This window comes from Pipistrellus hanaki (assembly GCF_964339955.1).
Source record: "Pipistrellus hanaki genome assembly, chromosome: 7".
NCBI classification, from domain to species: Eukaryota; Metazoa; Chordata; class Mammalia; order Chiroptera; family Vespertilionidae; genus Pipistrellus; species Pipistrellus hanaki.
Window position 1 is genome coordinate 37,402,798 of NC_140509.1, and position 18,116 is coordinate 37,420,913.

Here is an 18,116-nt window from a genome sequence, read left to right on the forward strand (position 1 = left end):
AACAAATAATTATCCAAAAATCATTCTTTAGTGGTTTTATGATTTTGAAAAACATCTGGGGAGTTGTTTTTGTTTGCTTGTGTGTTTAACTTTACACTTACCTAGTCCTGGAGTAAAGGTTAGCAATTAGTAACAGTGAGCCACTGTTACTGATGAGAATGTACCATGACCTCAGGATATGCTGAGACAGATAAAAAGTTAAAAATTCCAATTTAAATAAATAAAATTCCTTTCACTTACCTGCACATATACAAACCAAAATCAAAAGGGACATAAGGGTAAGTCTTATGACATTAAAAGTTACATGAAAGAACCTTTATGTGCCATTCACATATATAAACTGACCTCTCTTTTCAGAACTCTTTCTTTTTTCATCAAACCATTTCCCTCTAAATCCTTCTCCATCCTGGGTGACAAATAAAATTTCATTCCTATTTAAAGCAATATCAGAAATGAAGACTTGGCGTGGATAAGCCCATCGACACTGCTTCAGAGAACTGCTTACTGATCTCCAGCAAAACACCTAAAATAAACCAAATTACATCCTATTATTATAAGGCTAATATACAAATTGTCCCCTCAACTGGGAGTTCCATCAGGGGGTGAGGCCAGCTGGCCAACCACCCTCAGCCCCTCACCCTGGCCGGCCCTATCCCTGATTGGTCCTCCCACCCCAATCAAGAGCAGGGCTGGCCAGCCAAACTCCTTCATCCCCTCAATTGGGGCAGGCCAGCCGGACCCCACCCATGCACAAATTTGTGCACCAGGCCTCTAGTTGGAACATAAAGCACTATAGCACGTGATCAACCAAAAACTGAAATCAAGAGGCAATGTTTCTAAAATAAAGTTCTGAGTAACATGTTTTAATGTTCATTCTGCAGAAAAACCTAGATACCATAAAAGTCAAGATGGTTTTTGAGACTTTTGTGGATGACCTGCTCCTCTACCATACTGCAGAAAGTATTGGAATAAATGCTCATATATGATTCAACCCTGTCTCTACTTAGTTGGCTCAAGTAGTGACAGGCAGCACGGATCCACTGATTGTCTGGTTACCCATTCTTGCAATCACGTAGAGATATTAAGTGAGAATCTCTCTGGGTGAGTACTGGGGATCCCACTTGCTGCTTGGACAGGGGTTCCTGGGGCTGAAGCCTGGGCTCTTTATTTGCAGTGCTGCCAGAAATTTTCCTGTTTTGAGTTCCAGCTCTAGCCTTGGCAATTCCCGTCATCTCACCTGAGACCCACGTTGAATCAAGCAGTTTTGTAAGAGGAATCAAACTGTTTTTATGACATGAGAAGCACTTGCTGCCTCTCGTCTGGGATTCCTTGTTGGACCCACTGTCTGGAAAAAGGATGCAAGGCTAATGCAGTGTTCTAGTTATCTTTCAGTATCTAACTACAATATGAATTGTTCCGATAACTTCACCTTCCTTTATAGTAATGGATGGATATATTAAGCTGCTGGCTGGTTGGTTTCTGATATCTAGGGTAACTCTCTACTAACAGCACCAAAGGACCTAACGATATTTATATCTCAGAAACACCCCAGGTCTAAACCAAAACCGACTTTCTCAAGGCTGTGGCACCAGACTGCAAAGACTATCTCCACCTGTGGAGCCATGCTGCATATATTGCCTTGACCACTTTTGTTATGCTGGTAATGGTAGGCTCCCTTAATGTAGGAAGTGACCAGCTAGCTTGTAGCATAGTAAAAACCCTGAAGGTCACCTCCAGGGCTATACATGGGATAAATGAAGAGCTGAGCCAGATCAGGGAGGCAGTTCTAGAAAATCAGGCAGCAATAGATTATGCTGCAACAGCAAATAAATCATGGTTGTGAGGAATTTAAAGGAATGTGCTATTTTAATCTTTCTGACAATTCTCAGTAAATAGAAAATATATCCAAGATCCTGCATTTGGTGCATTCCATTCCTCAGAACTGCTTTCAAGGCAGAAGCAAATGCAGTCCAGCAGGATTAGACTTTTTCATCTAATGCTAACGTCATAGATATGAGGTGATAGAAATAGCAGTGGGGAAACGTTAAGGGCAAAAATAGAATATTGGGGACTAGTTATGGTTATAGGAAATATTAATCCTACTCTGTTAACCATGATTGCCTTGTGTTGGTTAAAGTAAGGACATTCTGACCTGACTGGGAGGTGTACAGCCTCCCAGGACCTGGGAGTCAACCTTGGAACCATTCTCATTCAAGAACTGCCTATCGTCATGGAAAGATTAACAACTTTGTAGCCCAAACAATGGAGTCCCACTCCAGCCTCCTACTTTCCTATGTAATCTTTGTCCTACCCTATATAAGCAGCTGGTTTATGGGGGTGCTACAGAGCAGATTTTTGTGGATGACCTGCTGCTCTCCCATACTGCCAGCAATACCAGAATAAACGTTCAGATATGTTTTTGGTTTTTTTAAAAGGTCAAGATGGTTTTTAAGAAGTGTCTTTCAGAAAAAACACATCAAATAAACAGTAAGTATTAACCTGTTAACCGGGAGTTCCCTTTTTAATGAAGCAACCTGTAACGGGCGCGTACTCTTTCACTAGGACATGTCAGTACGTCACGCCCGGAGGACGTAATTTCATATTATTTTTTTTATTTATACTTAATGAAAATAAATGAAATATATATATTTTTTCGTTTATTTAATATATAAAGCACAAAGGAAAATACAAAATTACAAAAAAAAATAGAAAAGAATACCGACAAAAAAAAAATGGACACGTCAAATTAAAAAATTATAAATTTTACAAACAATGATAAAGATTACAAAAAATAGCCGAAACCAGTTTGGCTCAGTGGATAGAGCGTTGGCCTTCGGACCTAAAGGTCCCGGGTTCAATTCCGGTCAAGGGCATGTACCTTGGTTGCCGGCACATCCCCAGTGGGGGTGTGCAAGAGGCAGCTGATCGATGTTTCTCTCTCATCTCATCGATATTTCTAACTCTCTATCCCTCCCCTTTCCTTCCTCTCTGTAAAAAATCAATAAAATATTTAAAAAAAAAAAATTACAAAAAATATATACCGTCCCTCTCGTGGCGCAACATATATTTCAAGGACGTATTCATACGTCCTACCCGTTCCTGATATTGTTTTTGTTTGAGGTATTTATAGGTCCCGCTCGGTTAACAGGTTAAATATGCTTCAAAGACATTCCTCTTAAGTAATTTTCAGTACTGCTTGTTTTGGGCATATAGAGCTACTACAATACTAAAAAAAAAAAAAAAAAAAAACCACAAAAATCTAATAGGTAAAACTTAGGTATCAGACTTGCTTTAGTACTATCTGTTTACATTCAGAATGAAAAGCATCCTGTGAAAATCTAAACTTGATTCTAAAAAAAAAAAAAAAAAAAGTATAACTAAATTATATTACTAAATTATATAATTATATTACTAATATAAAATTTTATTACTAGAAATAGAAATAATCATCATAGAGTTTGACATGCTTGGTTTAATGGCTTCCTGTGGTTCTGCAAACCATAGCATTCCTGAGACCTGCTCAAGGATATTGAAAATAATGAAATGGGATGCTAGGCTTCCCAACCCAGCTTTATCCAGAACAGCTATCCTTTTATCGGCTTCAAAGATTAGCATTTCAAATAAGATTTCATTTGAAAAATTTTAACAGTGCTGATTTTATTTTTTTTCCCCCCTGAGATTTATTTATTTATTTATTTATTAATATATTTTATTGATTCTTTACAGAGAGGAAGGGAGAGATAGAGAGCTAGAAACGTCGATGAGAGAGAAAGATCGACCAGCTGCCTCCTGCACACCCCCCACTGGGGATGTGCCCGCAACCAATGTACATGCCCCTGACCGGAATCGAACCCGGGACCCTTCAGTCCGCAGACCGACGCTCTACCGCTGAGCCAAACTGGTTTCGGCAGCAGTGCTGATTTTAAAAGTTCAATCCTCTCATAACTAAGAAAAGTAAAGCACAAAATGGTATCTGCCAAAATTACTCAAAAGTTACGCCACAAAAAGACTATATTGATTCCTTCACGGTTTGGTTTTTAATGTAAGACTAATTTTAAGCAAGTAAATATCCAGAGGTATAAGCCATATTAATATAAATGAAACACACCCCAAAGTTAAAGTAAGTTTAATATTTAAGATATTATGCAATCCCATGCCTCTGCTCCCTTCCATCTACAAATCAGATCTAAATCTTAAATATAGTTCCCTCCATTAAAATGATCAACTACAGCTGGGACCGGTTTGGCTCAGTGGATAGATCATCGGCCTGTGGACTGAAAGGTCCCAGGTTCGATTCCGGGCAAGGGCATGTACCTTGGTTACGGGCACATCCCCAGTAGGGGGTGTGCAAGAGGCAGCTGATAGATGATTCTCTCTCATCAATGTTTCTAACTCTCTATCCCCCTCTCTTCCTCTCTGTGAAAAATCAATAAAATATATATATAAAATAATAATAAAAAAAGTTTAAAATGATCAACTACAATAGTTTTATGCCTGTAGTATACCTGTAGGTGAAGCCTTATGATTTTAATTCTTCAAATTCTAAAATGTCAAATTTCACAGCACTTTATAAACATCAGAAAAATATCCTAATTGTATGATTTATTTTATAGCAAAAAGCAGAAAGCAACCTGTTTTTCTAGTCAGTGTAAAATTTTTTCAGTGTACTAATGTATAATATGTATTTTTTTAATTAACAGTTTTACTAAAGAAATATACTAGTATGTTTGAAAAGGGAACTAAAATGAAAACTCTATAGGATTTACTTCAATGGAAAGAAATAAGATTCCTTATATAGTGATCTAGAAATACATTATCTTTTATATAAGATAGTTATAATATCTGCATATACATATTATGTATATATTTGTTTAAAACTGAATCTGTGGAAAAAATTTCAATTATGCATCAAATTTTTAATATCGACTGCTTAACTTTTTTTAAAGAGTAGTTATATAACATAGCTCATATCTATGTAATTCAGTATCATTTATCAATACTGTGTACATATAAAACAACCCATCAAAATCCCTTACTTATTTCCATTTTAAGCACAGTAAATGATATTTTAAACTACAGTTTAACAAAGCAATACTATACAACATTAAATGTCATTGTACTTTTTTTTACAATACCAGCTCCATATTAATTAGTACTGAATGTCAAAAATTGATAAACAAAGTCAATAGAAGCCATCACTATCATGGGAATACATTTACACATTATCAGGTCCTCCACAGCTACCAACTGACATTAAGATTACTACGCTTTTACATAAATATATACTCACCCTTCCAGCTCCATCCATTGCAAGAATACAAATTTTTTCACTCGCATTTTCTTTCAAATGTTCAGGATCAACCTTGTATTCCAGGCGGCCCCCAGATACAAGAACCTTTTTCAAATTTAGCTGTCTGGATTAAAAAAAAAAAAAAAAGTCTAAATTATGTTCTCTTAAATACAGATGCTCAATTTTAAAGAAATTACTATTCAAACAATAATTCCCCTATACAACAGCTGTTTTTTTCCCAAAAGCCTCTCCCCATACAGATATACACATTGAACACCTAAAGCCCACCTTGCTAATGCACACATTCATTCTACCTTAAATAACTGATAAAGCTAAAAGTTCCTAAGTGTATTTGCATTTTATCAGAAAAGAAAATTTTTAAACCTCAAAAAATAGAAATCCTTAGTTTCAAATAAGGACAACCCTAAATAGATACAGCTGCCATAAAAATTATCAATATTGTTCATTTAATAACTCATCCACTAACCAAACATTTCATTATATCTGCACATGGGATATGCCTATAGAATTGTGTGAAACCTGCTGTTACTGCCATGATTATCCTTGCTCTAAGATATTCTGTCTGCATTTACGATTTTTTTCATTTCAAAATTACTATGTTGTAACAATCTGCAACAAATGAATTTTCTTAGTGAAAACTTGGATATAACATATTTATGTAATTTAATGTCACCAGGGCAAGTTTTATAAATGTTAACTAAAAAACTAATATTCCACAAATTACCTCATACTGACAAAAACCCTAGTCAGTTTTAAGGAACATGTATGCTCACATTTTCATGTTTTTGTAACAAATATGACCTATAATAGATAACCTTTCAATTGTTATATATAGAAGTTGTAACAAATTGATGATTGACATTTTCTGCTCATGAGTTAATTTCAGGGATGGTATCTATTTATGAAGTTACCATCTCATTTATATTAGCAAAAGCATTTTCATTGCATTTCAATTTCAATGCCTGATTATTTTTTAAGTTAGATGGCTACTCTCTAGAATTCCTGCACACTATTGCTTCCACTAATTGAGCTATACTCTTCTGGGGTCAAAGATCTATTTCTCTACTTGTATTTATTATTATTATTATTGTTGTTGTTGTTATCCTATCTAATAAACAGGGAATATGCTGCCCCTCATGCACTCACAAAGATGGCTGTGCCCACAGCCATAAGATGACAGCACCCAGTCCCCTCACCCCCGCTGGGGCAGCAGGTGCATGGCTCCAGGGTCCCCCAGTTCCCTCAGTCCCCAGCCACACAGGGCCAGCCCAAGGCACAGGCAAGCTTCTGATGGCGGCTGCCCAGTCCCCACTGGCGGCCTGGGATACAGACAAGCCTGGAATGTCAGCTGCCCAGCCACCTAGGGCCAGCCCAAGGTGCAGGCAAACCTTGGATGTCAGCTGCCCAGCCATCCAGGGCCGCCCGAGGCTCAGGTAACCAGGCCGGCTAAGATTTGCATTGCCAGCAGTAGCAGCAGCAGAGGTGTGATGAGGACGTGACCTTCCCCTGATAGCCTCTGGCCTCTGAAGGCTCCCGGACTGTGAGAGGGGCAGGCCAGGCTGAAGGACTCCCCCTTCCAGTGCATGAATTTTCATGCACCAAGCCTCTAGTAGAATATAAAGAAATATTATGTAAACCAATAAGATATTAGTCTGAAAGAGTGTTCTCTATAAAAGTTAAATACTTAGGAATGACATGATAAATATGAATAGAAAAAAAAAAAGCTATGACATCAGATATGGATTAATCAACTATAAAAGACTGAAAATGTATGAAAATTAGAGGATTCTGCACTTAACTTACTTCACAATTGTTTTTAAGCACTAGTTCCTTAAATCACTCAAAATGAAATCATAGATGACACATTATGACTTACACAGGAAATGCAGGGAACTCCAAAAGGTGGACCCATCCATACTTAAAACCTTCATGTTACGATTTTCCACTGTAACTGGCATTTTGATTGGCCAACCGCTAGTTTACTGAATGCTACTATAACATGCTTTCAGATAATAATAGGCTGGCTATACAGATTAAAAATATACCAGTCAAGCCGAAACCGGTTTGGCTCAGTGGTAGAGCATCGGTCTGCGGACTGAAGGGTCCCAGGTTCGATTCCGGTCAGGGGCATATACATTGGTTGCGGGAACATCCCCGGTAGGTGTGCAGGAGGCAGCTGGTTGATGTTTCTCTCTCATCGATGTTTCTAGCTCTCTATCTCTCTCCCTTCCTCTCTGTAAAAAATCAATATATTAAAAAAAAAAAATATATATATATATATATATCAGTCAGGTAAAAACACTTGGACTGAGTCCATGATATATGATTAACATCTTTTTAAAAATAATGAGTGCACAATATAAAAAAGACTACACATGAACCAATGATGACTGTATCACAAACCAAGAATTATGTTTCTTTCAGAGAAATACACATACTTGGAAGCGATCTTCTTGCACTGATAGTCTGTAAGTAAATAAATATCTCCCCTTGTAGTAACACAGACGGTGGCCCCATCACTTGCAGCAACCAAAGACAGAGTGATGTCCTTATGATGAAGGGCAGAGACTTGACGAGGAGCAGTTACATATTTCTCTCCATTGGGATCTAGTAAATAACCTAAAAAGTTACACAAATATACAAGTCACAAAATATCCATTTTAAGAATCCAATTTATTTTTCAGATAGCGTCATCAAAGATTTCTTACCCAGTTGTCCACCATTTAGTCCCATAGTGTAAACAGCTTCTTTAGTCCATAGCACTGTATGAAACCTGCCTGCTGCTACTCCGATGATTGTCCTTCCTTTCAGATATTTTGCCTGCATCTATTACAAAAGACAAATAAGACTGCAATTTACTATATATATATATATATATATATATATATATATATATATATATTAACTAGTACAATTTTGCCAAGATCCAGTAGAACAGATAGCAAATATATGGCATTTTTGCTACCAGTGTTTCCTCAAGTGCTCAAGCAGTTGTCACTAATAGATGTTAGCTCTTAGACCCCAACTCTTCTCAGAATGCAAGACATTTTGATGCAGCCACTTTGTCAGCAGTTTTAATATATAAAAAGCAATATGCAAAACAGGCATATTCATCCGTACTAGAAAATATGGTGCTTTTAAATTTGACATATCCAGAGTCTCTCATGAATGGCACTAACAACATTTTGGGCCAGATGATTCTTTGCTGTCAGAGTCTGTCTTAGGCATTGTAGATCGGGCAGCATTCTTAGACTTTAAGGCATCCCTAGATGCCAGTAGCACCACTCCCACTCCTGCCCCCAATTGAACCTGAAAATGTTCTAGACATGGTCAAATAGCTCCTGGAGAGCAAAACTGCCCCCACTTGAGAATACTCAGATATAGTACTATCAACCTAGAGCTCTGACAATGAGAATAAAAATGGAAGAAGTATCTACCATTCCTAAAGAAGTTTTACAAAATGATTACATAGACACAAATTCCAGTGGAAGGAAATCGATCTTTTAAAAAAAAGTACCACACATTGGATATGCCAGCCGGGTGGCTCAGTTAAGTTTTTGGGTGCTGTCCCGCGCACCAAAGGGTTGCATGTTCAATTCCTGGTCAGAGGACTAGGTTGTGGGTTTGATCCCTGGATGGGGTGTGTACAGGAGGCAACAGATCCATGTTTCTCTTGCTTCAATGCCTGCCTGCCTCTCTTCCTCTCCCAATTACTCTTCTAAATACATCCTTGGGTGAGGATTAGAAGAAGAAGAAAAAAAGAAGTACCACAGATTGAAAACTACCTCCAATTATTTTGGGGTAATTCTTATTGATTCATTAGTCATCCCAAATGGAAAATCATTGGATTTAAAAGCTTATTACAAATGTGTATCTAATAATAACTTTAAATCCGGAGGATTAAATCCAGTGAAGAGATTTAATATTTGAAATACATATTATGAGTTGAAATCACATTTATTATGGTGATGTAACATTAATTTAGAACATCAGTCTCACTTCTGTGTACTAGGTCCCTGAGTTGAGGGAAGAGTACTTTCTGGTGGTGGTTGTACAAATTGGAGGGGGAAAGTAGAACAAAGAGCAGTGGCGTTTTATCTATATTCCATCACACCAGCTTGACAGGTATGATTTCTGTGCAGAGGTATGCTTAGACTTCTAGGTGCCTCATTTGCATAGCTCATTTTGTATTTATAAAGTTGGTGTGTTTTATTATTTATTATTTTTTATTGTTATTGTTAATCCTCACCTGAGGATATTTTTTCCATTGATTTTTAGAAAGAGTGGGAGGGGAAAAGTGAGAGAGAGCGAGAGAGGGAGAGAGGGAGAGAGAAAGAGGAAGATACTGAGGAACATGGATGTAAGACACACATCAATTGGTTGCCTCCCGCACAAACCCCAACTGGGGCCGGATACTCTGGACTAGGAATGGAACCAGGGACACTTTCAGTGTGTGGGCTGATGCCCTAACCACTGCCAGAGCTGGGTTTTTTGTTTTTTTTTTGTAAGGCCTTAAACCCCCCAAATCTGGGTCCCCCTTGGTTTATGAGTTTAAAGCAGTTTAGTGCCTAATTTCCCCAGTGCTTTATTTTGTACTCCAAATAAATGTTAATTATACCATGTTTAATTTCTCCTGTGAAAAATATATATCACTGAATATAAGTAAAATAAGTTGCTGTTAATACTTTCCATCCTTTTGTCCATAAAGGTTTTATAGCAAATAGCCACCTTACTGTTTAAAAAAAGAGAAGTTTACCTGTCTGGGTACATTACAAATGGAAGGTGGAGGAATAATTCCTAATTGATGAAAAGTATTCTGACCAAATGTATAAATACATCCATCTTCAGTTAATACAATAGTATGATCCTCAGCAGCTGCCACTTGGGAACAATTATGACCATTCAGCCCTTCCACAAGCCTAGGGACCTACAAAATAAAATTAACTTTAGTTTAATAACCATTTATATAGGTATATAAATAGAATCTGATAATACTATGTATAAAATGATATGACTGATACATTGCTCTATCATGATAAATTCTACAATTCAGCAAGGAACAGATGAGTTTAACAAAATTCTGGTTAAATTTTAATAATAAGTAAAACACAAAACACCTAGTAAGACACTTTAATAATTTAATGCAACAAATAATTTTTGAGCCCTTAGTATACACCAAGTACAAATTTGTTTGATAGAGATAAAGGGAGCTCTTCAGCCAAAGAACTCATTGGTATATTGAAAAAATAAATAATACAGGAAACAAATCATCCCTTCAATGAGATATTTACTAGCTATTTGAAAATCAAATCTCTTAACTTCTCAGTAGTTCATTTTCTTCACCTAAACACAAAATTATAATAGCATTTTATTAATTTGTATTGACTTAAGAGAGAAATAAAAACATTAATGACAATCATTGATCAGCAGCCTCCTGCATGCCCCCGCCCCCTCCTCGGGGATCAAACCTGAAACCCAGGCATGTGCCCTGGACCAGAATTGAACCTGGGGCCTTTCAGTCCTCAGGCGAATGCTCTATCCACTTAGCCAAATTGGCTAGGGATCTCTCTCCTTTTTAAAGTACCCTTTAATTAACAGTAAATATACCAGTAGTTCCTTCCCAATATTTGCTATAAAACGAAAATTTTTCCTTGATGCTTCACAATTTAATATCATATCTGATTTGAACATGATACACTAGAAAAATCATTGGTTGTTAAAAATCTATTGCCAACTGGGGCCTGGCCGGTATGGCGCAGTGGCTGAGCATTTACCTGCGAAACAGGTTCAATTTCTGTTCAGGGCACATGCCCGGGTTACAGGCTCAATTCCCAATGGAGAACATGCAGGAGGCAGCTGATTAATGATTCTCTCTCATCATTAATATTTTTATCTCTCTCCCTCTCTGAAATCAATAAAAATATATTTTTAAAAAATCTATTAGTAATTGGTACATTATTTTCTCCTTATATTTGGCTAAAAATTTTTGGTTAATGTAAGCTTCCAGTTTATCAAAATTTTACTAAAGTTACCTAAATATATCAATTACCAAGCATGTCTGTTCATCTCCATGGCCTAAACGTCCTCCAGGTCCATGACCACAGGTATAAACCTGCCCTTTCTGAGACAGAAACACTGAATGAAATTTACAAAGTACCACCTGTAGGAAAACAAGAAAATATTATTAAAATTCTCCAATTAAAATATTCTTAATTTTACTTTAAATGAATAATAGATTATTGCTAACTGTTTAAAGCTGAATGATGGGTACATTGGTATTCATACTATTCTACTTCGTACATGTTTCAAGTTTTCCATAATAAAAATTACAAACATACACATTTTATTTTAAAACTATGTTTAAAACCAGACATATGAGAAAAAAGAAGAAGGAATTAGCACAGGTTACCCATAAAGAGACTAAACAAAGGAAAATGCAAATCTTAAATCTTCAACTACAAAAAGCCAGTTGTTTCCCAAACAGCAAGAACTGAGCAGAGTACAATATAAAGCATAAAAATCATCAAATAGTGATATGTTATTAAATTATGGAAATGTTTTAAGGTAAAGGCATTTTTATTCTTTTTAATATATTTTATTGATTTTTTTTACAGAGAGGAAGAGAGAGGGATAGAGAGTTAGAAACATCGATGAGAGAGAAACATCGATCAGCTGCCTCCTGCACACCCCCTACTGGGGATGTGCCCGCAACCAAGGTACATGCCCTTGACCGGAATCAAACCTGGGACGTTTCAGTCTGCAAGTCGAAGCTCTATCCACTGAGCCAAACCGGTTTCGGCAAGGTAAAGGCATTTTTAAAAACATCATTTATACATGGGAAATGTGGGGTAGACAGTTCTTTTTATTTCTCTAATTTTGTCTAATATATCTTTAATAGCACACTTACATATCAACATGCATGTACTTACATACCTAACCCCTAGGCCACACTGTTATATTTTCAAATGCATCTTAAGTGCAGCATATTTATATTATGTTAATACCATTTAGTAATCCTTTTTTCTTATTTAAAAAAAATATTTGCATTTATATTTTTTAATTGTTTTTATAGAGAGGAAGGGAGAGTGAGATAGAAACACACAAAGTAGTAAGAGAAAGATGAATATGTTAACAGTAGTAAAATCCATAGAAGTAGAAGATAAAATCCAGCATAATGATAAAATATCCAAGATAAAATCTCTACACTTTTATCAGTTAATTTTATAATTACTTATATTGAAGAACTCAGGTACACTTACCTAAAACTAGTAATACTGAGCTTCAACAATGAATTCACTTGAGAAACAACTTGAAAAATTCTAATTTTACTAGAGGCCCAGTGCACGAAATTCATGCATGGAGCGGGGTTTCCCTCAGCCCAGCCTACACCCTCTCACAATCTGAGACCCCTTGAGAGATGTCTGTTTAGTGCCTAAACCAGCAGTCAGACAACTCTCTCACAATCTGGGACCGCTGGCTCCTAACTGCTCACTTGCCTGCCCGCCTGATCGCCCCTACCCGCTCTCCCTTCCTGGCCTGGTTGCCCCCAACTGCCCTCCCCTGCTAGTCTGATCTCATCCCCAACCTCCCTCCCCTGCCAGCCTAATCTCATCCCCAACTGCCCTCCTCTGCTGGCCAATTTGGTTCTGATTGGTCGGTTATCTATGCCAGTCAGCATCAAAAGCTCCACCTCCTAGGCAGCCACTGGCTCCCCACAGAACCCAGATTTGGTTCTGATAAGCAGTTTCAATGTCAGTAAGTGTCAAAAGCTCTGCCTCCTAGGCAGCCATTGACTCCCTATAGCACCCACATTTGGTTCTGATTGGTCAGTTCCTATGCCAGTCAGCATCAGTGTCTCTGGGCCTATCAACAGGGCCTGATCATAAAGATAGGGCTAATTAGCAGCCCCCTTAGAGGCCTGGAGAGAAATGGAGGCATGCTGCTGGCCAGACTGGGAGAGAAAGAGAGAAGCAAGTGCTGATCAAAAGCTGCAACAGAGGCAACTGATCAGTCCTTGCTTCCCTCTTCAAGCCTCTCTCTGGCCCTGATTCCCAGCCCGCTCAGCAGTCAGTGCTGGGGCACCGCGCCTGCAGCGGAAGCAGTCAGTGTTGGGTTGCCACAACCCAACTTCCAGTTGGTCGAGCCTTGGCCATTCCGACCCAGGATTTTTATATATTAGGAATCAAAAGCAACAAAATCAGCAGAATTTTTTAAAATTAAACTGATAATTAAAAATTAAACTCTACCTTTTTAAAATTAAACTGAATTTCTAACAGTGCTTGAAAAATAGCTCACAGTTTTACACTATTTTACACCAAATAGATATGATTAAAGCTAACAAAATATAAAATAAATTAGTAAATTTGTTGATTGGTTCCTTCATTCAAATATATTATTATACCTTCAACAAAGTCAACATACGGTAAATGAAAAGATGAGCTATCAGCCGAAACCGGTTTAGCTCAATGAATAGAGCATCGGCTTGGGGACTGAAAGGTCCCGGGTTCGATTCCGGTCAAGGTCATGTACCTTGGTTGCAGGCATATCCCCAGTAGGGGGTGTGCAAGAGGCAGCTGATCGATGACTCTCTCTCATGGATGTTTCTAACTATCTCTCTCCCTTCCTCTGTGTACAAAATCAATAAATTATTAAAAAAAAGAAAAAAAAGAAAAAAGAAAAAGAAAAGATGAGCTATCAAAGTTCTTTTTAATTCTAAAAATACTTAAATTGTACTTCAAAATACCTGTTTAATATAAACCCCGCTTCTGGAGAATAGATCCACCAATTCTGGATGATTTTTGCTATTCTGGCTTCCGTGACCCAGGGTGAAATTTGTATTATCTCCCCAAGTGTAGACATCTGTAGGATCTACAATGAAAATTAATTTTTATACTTTTATATTTTAAGACAAATATTAGTGCAGTTCAATTATAGATATATTCCACTAATCATTTTACCTTTCACATGACTCTTTACAGAAATTTAATCACCATATTTAGAAAGATGTTTCCAGCATTCTCTTTTAAATTATGCATCTACTAATATATAATTCTAAGAACAGAAATCATAAAATCCATATCCCAGGCCTGCCTCAATGTAAGCAATCTATTATTTGTTCTGTTTCTAAAGTTTAACTGAAGTTTAAAGTTTAACTACCAAATGACTAAAATAGCACCTGCCATAACCACTTAGTCTCCATGAAAATAATACTTGAACATAAAATGTTATTAACACACATATAGAAAAACATCCTAAATAAAGCAAATGTGATATTGATTACTGTTCCTACAGAAATATTAATTTTTTAAAAAATATATTTTTATTAATTTCAGAAGGGAAGGGTAAGGGAGGGAGAAAAACATCAATAAGAGAGAATCATTGATCGGCTGCCTCCTACACCACCCCCCACTAGGGATCTAGCTTGCAACCAGGACCTGTGCCCTGATCAAATCATGACCTCCTGGTTCATATGTTGCTCAGCCACTGAGCCATACCCAGCCGGGCTAGAAATATTAACTTTCAATGGCTTGCTCCTTATTGATGTAAATAAAACTATTGAGTAAGGTACCCATTAAACTGTGATAAAACCTAATCACAGCTAAGTTTATGATATGAACCTTCATTTTTATTTTGGAAGGCTCATATAATTCCTTTGTAATATAGTATCCAAGTAGAAATAAAATGAAGAATGAGTCCTTTCTTAGCTTGACCACTAGTTAAATGAAAATTAGAGTGTCCCATTTAAATATATTCTCTTTTTCAGCCAATTTCCACTTCCAGAGCTCAAAGGGCAAATTGGAGGGATAAGTAGAATTAGAAGAATGTACAGGTGGAAGAATCATTTCCTTTTTCCCGCTAACTTAAATGTGGATGCTATTTTCTAGATGCACACTAATGACTTTACAGTAGCTAAAATTCTAAATGCCTTCCCTCTTGTAGGCTGTTTTTAATTGTATAGACATAAAATAGATTAAAATTAAAAAATGTAAAATAGAAGTGTTCTGGAAAACCAAAATTATCAACCCACATTTACCAAAGAAAAAGTTCTTTGCAGAGATATAAACACAAATTTCCTCGGATATTTAACAAGAATAAAATGTCATTAAAATTTTCTTAGCTGCACCTTAATGGAATATATGTGTGTGAAATTTCCTTACCAGTATTTTTGAATACTACATGATTTGGTCTATCCTTCATTACAAGATCCAAAGCTGACAAGCCTTCTTTATCTTGGGTATACAGACTAACACCATGCTAAAAAAAAAAGAAAGAAAAGAAAAGAAAAAAATATGTGTGTATACATATATATACATATTTGTATGCATGTATTTTTAACCATTTACCTAGAATCATTAATTTTATTCTTATCAAAAATACAGATTAAGCTCATAAAGACATTTAAAAAATAAACATTGAATAACAATGATCTCCTATGACCAAACACATATTTTTCTCACACACCGAAGAGAAATCAAATACCCAATTCTTGGTAGACTGAGGAAAGACCAAAAAATATGAAGAAATAAGAAACATTTCAAATCAAAATGAGCTCTGGCTGGTGTGGCTTCCTGATTAGAGTGTTAGCCCACGGACTGAAGATTGAATGCAGGTCAAGGCCACATACCTCAGTTGCAGGCTCATCTCTGGCCCAATTGGAACGCAAGTGGGAGGCAACCAATCAGTACGTCTCTCTCATATCGATGTTTCTGTCTGTCTCTCCCCTCCCTTCTACTCTCTCTAAAAATCAATGGGAAAAATATTCTCAGGTGAGAATTAAAAAGATATCAAGGCAACGGCAGAAAAATATTTATAGGATTTTCTGTATATAAAAATAATGTGACCAACTATGTTCCATATCTTTTTGCCTTGAATTCTATTGTATCTATTGACAATGAGATTATATTCTTGTATTTCTATTTTTATGATGTTCTCAAGTGTTTCCTTAAATTTTTAATAGCATTGTTTAATTTTACTTTTGTGTGTGTGTTTAAGGATGAATTTAAAATAATCTGTATAGTTTTATGTCTCTACAATTAAAATTCAAACATGAAATAGAACATCCTATTCCTATCACCACACTTTCTGTCTTTGAAATCATAATGAGGGTAAGGGATGATCGAAAGTTTGGTTCAAATCATATTACTGTTACTTTATCATTACAGTTTCTTAAATATAAAATGTATGTCCAGTCAGTGTGGCTCAGGTTGAGTGTTGACTATGAACCAAGAAGTCAGGGTTTGATTCCTTGTCAGGGCATAAGCTTGGGTTTTCAGGCTCAATCCCCAACAGGGGTGTGCAGAAGGCAGCCAATCAATTACTCTATCTTATTGATATTTATTTCTATCTCCCTCTTCCTTCTTCTCTGAAATCAATAAAAATATGTTTTAATTAAATAAATAAATAAAATGTACTCCTTTTCAAGAATAACTTCTGTCCAGCCAGTGTGACTCAGTGGTTGAGCGTCAACCTATTAACTAGGAGGTCACAATTCGATTCCCAGACAGGGTACATACACAGGTTGTGCGCTCGATCCCCAGTAGGGGACATGCAGGAGACAAGAGATCAATGTTTTTCCTCATCGTTGTTTCCATCCCCCTCTCCCTTTCTCTCTGATCAATAAAATATATTTTTAAAAATATTAAAGAATAACTTCTAATATTTTCTGGTAGTTTAATAAGACATTAAACAATTACTAACACTCATCTCTATTTTAACTGTTGCGAGTCATCACTGCCTGTCCACACACAGAATTTGTCTGGATAATTATAGGCTGAGATGAACCAGGAAGTTTTTAAACTGTGACATGTTGGCATGCTTGGTTTTGTGTTATTCAGGAAAGAGAAATCCCCTATAACCTCATAACAATGGATTCTAATAAACTAAAACCAATTCTAACTTTATTATGCTCCAGATGGTTATAATTTCACAAGGATTGTCAATGAACAAAAAACACTTATTAGTGAGAAAATAAGTGAAACAAAAATCAGACGTAATCTAAGATAATAATAAATTTAAAACTTTATGTTGCTTACTGCTTTCAAAAAAATTAGACACAATAAATCAACATGGAAAGACCTAAACTTGGCCTTTTTCAGAGTATGGCAGGTATATTCTAGGGCAGAGTGTTCCAAGCTATGAATGACAAATGGGATCCCAGAAACTTAGATCCCTGGAGAGTTTATTTTGAAAATTTTGTCAATTTGTTCTAAACTTTACTTATACCAACTGAACATTTGTAAGACTATATATACTGTGGTACCCAAGTAGCCCAACCTACAGAAAGGACTAGGGACTTTTTTTTGTTTTAGAGCTCCCTAGAAGTGGTGGGCTCTGAAACTTTAACATACTTATCTTAAATTCTAAAAGTAGCAGGATGACCAGTGTGTACTCTATCCCATTTCTTCAAAAATCAACTCTTGCCCTTGCCAGCGTGGCTCAGTTGGTTGGAGCTTCATCTCCTGCACCAAAAGGTAGCAGGTTCGACTCGTGGTCAGGACTCATAAAGGAGGCAACCATTCAATGTTTCTTTCTCACACTGATGTTTCTCTTTCTCTCTCTAGCCCCTCTCTTTCTAAAAATCAATAAAAACACACCTTCTGGTGAAAACTAAAAAAACAACTCTTTAAAGAGCCCAAAAACAGAAGATAAATCCATTAGCATATTAAAAAGCATCAAAGTATATACCAAGTTTATAAGCCTGAGCATTTCATGACAATGCCCTACAAGGAGCAAATGGACTTTAAACACATCTATTCCACTAGTAACACTACTGGAAATGTCTACCAGCAAGTATAGAAAACTGTTT

General features: G+C 36.6%; 1 protein-coding gene across 1 annotated transcript in view; it reads right to left on the reverse strand.

Moving 5' to 3' along the window:
* IBTK (inhibitor of Bruton tyrosine kinase) overlaps nt 1–18,116 on the reverse strand; it is a 76,577-nt gene that overhangs the window by 46,681 nt on the left and 11,780 nt on the right. Inside the window, exons 3-10 of the mRNA XM_084889258.1 lie at nt 15,469–15,565; nt 14,055–14,179; nt 11,361–11,471; nt 10,068–10,238; nt 8,020–8,137; nt 7,750–7,930; nt 5,291–5,414; nt 346–523 (exon numbers count right to left, since the gene is read on the reverse strand). Of these exons, the coding sequence (XP_084745384.1) occupies nt 346–523; nt 5,291–5,414; nt 7,750–7,930; nt 8,020–8,137; nt 10,068–10,238; nt 11,361–11,471; nt 14,055–14,179; nt 15,469–15,565 (1,105 nt within the window). The remainder of the gene's footprint in view (nt 1–345; nt 524–5,290; nt 5,415–7,749; nt 7,931–8,019; nt 8,138–10,067; nt 10,239–11,360; nt 11,472–14,054; nt 14,180–15,468; nt 15,566–18,116) is intronic.